General features: G+C 36.0%; 1 protein-coding gene across 1 annotated transcript; it reads left to right on the forward strand.

Moving 5' to 3' along the window:
• Window positions 1–4,211: 4,211 nt before the first annotated feature.
• Window positions 4,212–6,203, forward strand: LOC120189110 (protein WHAT'S THIS FACTOR 1 homolog, chloroplastic-like). Its single transcript, XM_039192445.1, has one exon. It carries the CDS (start codon window positions 4,368–4,370, stop codon window positions 5,964–5,966), a length of 1,599 nt encoding a protein of 532 aa, XP_039048376.1. The 5' UTR covers window positions 4,212–4,367; the 3' UTR covers window positions 5,967–6,203.
• The last annotated feature ends 391 nt before the right edge of the window (window positions 6,204–6,594 follow it).

Consider the following 6,594-nt stretch of genomic DNA (forward strand, 5'->3'; position numbering starts at 1 on the left):
TAACTCTTTCGACCAGCCATCTCTTTCTGCTTCAAACTCAGCTCTCAAGATTTCAATCTCTGATGGAACCACCTTAATGCGATCTTCCATAGAGATATCCTCATTTTGATCTGGTAGAGGAATATTTTCGTTTTTTCTGACAGATCTCCCAATCTTCATAATCAGGAGTTAGCATTTCTTTTGCTGCTTTAGCTCGAATACAAAAAGTTGTTTTCCAAGCTGTAACGGCTTCCATGATATTTCTTTTATAATTTTTGCTGTGGAATGCGAACTCAGATGACTGTAGTCCAACAGTGACAGGTACAAATTGACGACCTTCATAGTCTTATAACCAGCAGTGGTGCATATCCAATTCCTCCCATAATCAGAGCAGCATTATCCAGTTGTAATCACCACACCTGTAAAAGAATTCCCTTTGGATTTGCCACGGGGCGCGCCAAACAACGTCATTGCTTTGCAGATTTCGAAAGGCATTAATCCACATATCTTTCTTAATTCTTTCGGCCATTCCTGCTCTAGAAATTCTTTAATGGTGAATAATCCGTATTAAAGCGTCGGTATGAAACCTTTTCTGTTCTCCAGAAATGACTACGGATCCAAACATATAACAACTGGGTACACCCTGAGAATCGTCCACCTCCTAGCCTTCTGCAAGCATTTAACGATCTGAAGGTCTTGCTAGGATGGCAGAAACAGGATTAATCTTCTTCGGTAGCTGTTCAAACAAGTCTACCACTGCAGCTTCAACATATCCCAATACTTTTGGGAAGATGACCATACCATATATACCCAGAGCAAATAGATCGAATCGTACTTTAGCGTCTGGATGACTCTGAATAAGCTCTCTGATGTTGGTCCAAGCAATGCCTTCGCTTTCGCCTTTTTGTTTGGTACGGGATGCTACCCATTCTTCTCGTACCCCAGCAATCTTTGCTAATTTAACTCGAAAGGGTTGAGTTTTAATTGACTTTGAATATATTCGATTCTCCAAAGCACCTTCAAGATGTAACAAAGTTGTATATTCTTCAATAGTAGGGACCAAGTCCTCCTTATTGAAAGTGAAGCAATTGTACCCTGGATTCCAGAATGAATTAGGGCTCTGAGTAATTCATCATCAACTTCTACATAGAGCAGATATGGAATGTCTCCGTAAGTCTGATAAAACTGCAATTTTTTTGTTTGAATCCCAACTTTCCCAAATGCTTCGCAAATCTTGCATATCATTTCTTTTTAATGAAACTGGAGCATAACTGGCCAAGTCAGATACATAATCATCCTGCAGACTGTCTCCTTCTTGTCTTTGTAAATCTTCAGCCCACTGTCTTACTTCTGTTAGAATTACTTGACTTGAACACTTTTTATCCATAGATGAAGGCTTTCCAATGAGACAATTAACACAAGGATCAATGTCTTTTATCCTGTATGATGCAATGCAACAAAAATAAAGAACACACAAAAAGAAAATAATTAGTTTACATAATAAAGAAATTTAATAATAACATTTACATAATATTCTTTATTTAAACATGCTTTTCTGAATTTAAATAATTTAAATAAACATGTAATTTAAACAATAAATAAATTAACAGAAAAGACAAAATTCATTTCTCCTGTGTGTACACCTATGACTTCGGATTGGAAGAGTTTCTAAGGTTTTTTTATATGCAAGGTTTCAGATCTAGAGTAAAGGGTACCCGAGGGACAACTCAATTATAGAGCTTTATGTAATGCAATTCAAGTGTTGTGTGAGGAGAAATGTTCAAACCTTTGACATAAAATATACTGAAATAAAATACTTGCAAAAAAATAAAACATATAAATATTATAAAATAATAAATAAATAAAAAATTTGAAAAGAAAGAATTAAAAATTAAATAATAAAATTTTTAATTAATAGAGACAATTTATAATTGATTTTTTAAAAGTTTGACCAGTCCCCAGCGCGGAGTCGCCAAGCTGTCGTAACCGGGTTTTGTCCGGGCACGAAATATTAAATTTGGCGGGGGAAATTGATGTGAATAAAAATTTTGAAAATAATTTGTGAGTCGCCATCGGCCTTTTTGGATCAGGTAGGTCGAATACCTAAAAATTATCTTTTAAAAGAGTTTTTAAGAAAACCATATTTAAAAAGATGAACTGATTGCGTTTTAACCAAAATTCGTTCTTTTTAATAATAAAAAGGGATTCGTGGTCGGTTACGTTTAGGGAAGGATTAGCACCCCTACAACGCCCAAAATTGGTACTTTTTAATTATAAATTGTCTATTATTAAAATTTAAAAATTCAAAACATATTTAATTTATATCCTATTTCAAAATTATATAAAAAAATTTATTTATTTAAAAATATCCGAAAAGAATTCTAGGTGCCCTAAGACAGCTCTTTTCTTTGCTATTATTTCAAAATTATATAAAAAATATTTATTTATTTAAAATATCCGAAAAGAACTTCTAGGTGCCAAGACAGCTCTTTTCTTTGATATTGATAATATTAATTTAAATAATATGGTTACTTTTAATTTTAAAATATCAGAATAGGACATCCAGTTGTATTAAGACTGTCCTTTTTCTTCTATTAAAAATAAATTTAAAAAAATACTATTTATTTATATTTATAAAAATATTTAATAAAATATTTAATAATATAATAAAAATACAAATACTACTAAAACAAATATTTAAAAACAATAAAATAAATGAAAACATATAAAATAAACGAAAAAATAAAATTAAAAATCTAATTCATAATTAATCTAAATTACAGGGATTAAATATGTTATTTCTTTTTTTGGTGACTAAAATAAAATTATCTAAATTTGGATATTAGAATAAAATAAATTAAAAATATAAACTAAGGATTAAAATATTATTTATTAAAATTAATGGATTAAATCTGTAATTTATCCTAAATATATTATTTTAATATGAAGGACTAAAAAATAAAATTAAAATTCGAAGACTAAATTAAAAATATTATAAATTCAATTTAGTGACTAAAATGTAAAATTTACAATACGAAGGATTGCGAACGGGGTTTAACTATTTCATAATTACGCATAGTCCTTCCCGAAACGACGTCGTTCGGGAAGGACTATAAGAGTCCAAATCGGCTGGCCGAAGGGCCAGCCATTTCATTTCTTCTTTCCTTTTTTTTTTCTTTCTCAAACAGAGAGAAGAATTCTCTGTCTTCTCTCTAACTGAGAGAAGCTCAGCCGGCCGGCAGCCGTTAGCCGGCGTTCATCCGCCGTCAACCACCACCGCCGGCCACCGGCTTCGGTGGCCGGAAAATTTTTTTTACATCTAAATGTAGATCGGACCGTCCTAATGACGGTCCCGATACTTTTTCCGTTAAACGACTCCCAATCGGAGCAGATCTACAAATATACCTTCGGTTTTTGTTGTATCCGGCGAGATCCGTGGTCGAGGCTTCCTCGGTAAGTCTCTTCTTCCTTTTTCTTTTTTTTTTCTTGGTTTTCTTGCTGCTGAGATCGTTGGTATTAGTTTGTATTTTCTCAGTTTTTTTTTCTATGTCTCTCTTTTTTTTTTGTCTCTGTCTCGTTCTATATCTCCGTCCTTTTTTTTCGCAGATGGGTGGCTTATAGCCACCACCGTTGTAGCTGTCGGACCGGTCCGAAGAAGGGCTCTCGGTGAGTCACCGGACTACCAGTGGTGACTCACCGAGTAGCCATGGCGTGGACGGCTGGTATATTATCTTCTGGAGTCTTCGGTTGGGACGTGGCAGCGGCGGAGGCGGTGAGATAACAACGGGGGTCGCGTGTCCTAGGGTATCAGACCCTAGGGTTTCCCTCTGGCACATCTGGACCGTTGGATCTTGCCAGATCAACGGCTGTGAGCTGAGGCGGCTGGGTAAATTAGGGTTAAGAAACCCTAACTGGAAACCCAAGTATTTAAGGTTTCTGGTTGGATTTGGACCGGTTCTGGTTGGTTTGTAACTGGGCCGGTCCAGTTGTAATTGGTCTGTAATTTATTATTTATTTAATATATATTTAATAATAATAATAATGATAATAATAATAATAATAATAATAATAATACTAATAATAATAATAATAATAATAATAATAATATGGATAAAAAATTAGTATCTTCAATGTGCAGTTTGTTGCACTTTTAAACAGATTTGGTTTCAATATGACACTTTTACCCTTCATACTCGATAATTTTACATTGAAGTCTTTTGTATATGACAAAAATCCCATATGTTAAAACTGGGTTTTGGTCATAAACCCTAATCCGAATCTTCAATCCCGAACGAGCTTCACCCTCTATTCCAAACAGGTAATTCTTCCCTCTAATCTTTACTCTCTTTATCTTTGTATTAATTTCTATCAATACTTGAAAATTTGAAATGGAACCTCTGCTTCTGCTTGCTTCACACAAAGCTTCAATATCAACCTCTTTCCCCCTGTTTCTCCCTTACAAATCCGCATTTCACCGCAAACCAAAGCTTTCTACGAAATCCCATTTCCGTCCCTTAAACGAAGTTTCAGAAAAGACGCCATTTTGGGGCCAAAGTTTGGTTTTTCCAGATAAGGGTTTTACTTCCTTGGGTAATCTGAGAAAAACCCATGTCCCTTACGAGCCGGTAAGAGCTGCAGTTAAGAGAAGAAAAGAGGTTCCTTTTGATAACGTGATTCAAAGGGACAAGAAGCTTAAATTGGTGTTGAAGATAAGGAAGATTCTAGTGAGTCAACCTGATAGAATCATGTCACTTAGGTCATTGGGGAGGTATAGAAGAGACTTAGGTCTTGAGAAAAGGCGCAGATTTATTGCTTTATTGAGGAAGTTTCCTGGAGTGTTTGAAATCATGGAAGAGGGGGCCTATTCATTGAGGTTTAGATTGACACCTGAAGCTGAAAAGCTATATTTGAATGAGTTGAGAGTCAGGAATGAAATGGAAGGCTTGTTGGTTGTTAAGTTGAGGAAGTTACTGATGATGTCAATGGAGAAGCGGATTCTGTTGGAGAAGATTGCTCATTTGAGGACTGATCTTGGGCTTCCTTTAGAGATTCGTGACACAATTTGTCAGCGATACCCTCAGTATTTTCGTGTTGTTCAAACTGAACGAGGCTCTGCTTTGGAATTAACTCATTGGGATCCCGAGCTTGCAGTATCAGCTGCTGAACTAGCTGAAGAGGAAAATCGAGCTAGAGAGTTGGAGGAGAAAAACTTGATTATAGATAGACCACTTAAGTTCAATAGAATTAAGCTTCCCAAAGGTCTTAATCTTTCTAAGGGTGAAACGAGAAGGCTATGTAAGTTTCGGGACATGCCTTATATAAGCCCTTATTCAGACTTTTCAGGATTGAGATCGGGAACACCAGAGAAGGAAAAGCATGCCTGTGCTGTTGTACATGAGATGTTGAGCCTAACTGTTGAGAAGAGAACTCTTGTTGATCACCTCACTCATTTTCGAGAGGAGTTTAGATTCTCTCAGCAACTTCGAGGGATGATAATAAGGCACCCTGATATGTTCTATGTGTCTTTGAAAGGGGATAGGGATTCTGTTTTCCTCAGGGAAGCTTATCGCGACTCTCAATTGATAGATAAGGATCCACTATTGCTTATTAAAGAAAAATTCCGCTCTCTTGTTGCCATTCCTAGGTTCCCAAAAAGGGGTAGTTTGAAGAAAGACGATGATAGGAATGAAGAAAGTGATATGCCGGAGGAGGCAAGTGATGAGGAAGGAGAAGAATGGTCTGATATGGATAGTTATCTGAGTGATGGTGGGTTTGATGATGCTGAGGGTGGCAAAGATGGTGATGACTATGAGGATGATTGGAGTGACGAAGATGATGATGATGATGCACCACCAGATTTCGATGAAGATGATGAGCCTGTTAATGTTAGATTGAGCAACCGAACTAAACAAGATGCTTTCTTGGCTAAGAAAGAAGAAAATCGTGTTCCTGTATTTCCTGATGGTCGGCCAAGAGAGCGATGGTAAAAAGATACCAAATTTGCTATAAATTGGAGACTTCCCCTCCGTTTGACCCCAAAATAGTTGCTTATCCATGTTTGGTTTCAAAAGGCTGGGTTTGGCTGGAGAAAGAATCCAGTTTACTGTTTGATTCAATGCCAAATCTTGTTTCTTGTAAGCTTGGAGCAATTTATCCCTTTGTTCATATATATGAGACATCACCGGTGATCTAAACGGAAATATTCAGGTGATTTGTTCTTGTTTATCCTTTTCCCATACTACGTTGTATTTATAACAATGAAATGGCTGATTGGAGCTAATGGATGATTAAAGCATATGTGCAAACACTAATGTGTATACCTAGTTCATACATGCAATGATTTAGGAAACTCGTTTGGGATGTTCATGTCTGTGCTACGTTTTGTCCTTGCCAAAGCTCCGGACATATTAGACACTCATCCATGCAATTATGCCCAACATGTCCAGCGATTGGCAAATAATATTGCGAATGTTCCTGCTCGTTGTGCCTCAACGATGTTTACTTCGTTAAAATTTAGCTCTGATTTACCATCTTGTATTCGAGACATTGTTATTACTGATGCTACTAATGGCTAGTGAATACAAGGTTACTTAAAAAAACGATGAAAGAATGTTT

This window comes from Hibiscus syriacus, unplaced genomic scaffold, assembly GCF_006381635.1.
Source record: "Hibiscus syriacus cultivar Baekdansim isolate YM2019G1 unplaced genomic scaffold, ASM638163v2 tig00116951_pilon, whole genome shotgun sequence".
Classification (NCBI taxonomy): domain Eukaryota; kingdom Viridiplantae; phylum Streptophyta; class Magnoliopsida; order Malvales; family Malvaceae; genus Hibiscus; species Hibiscus syriacus.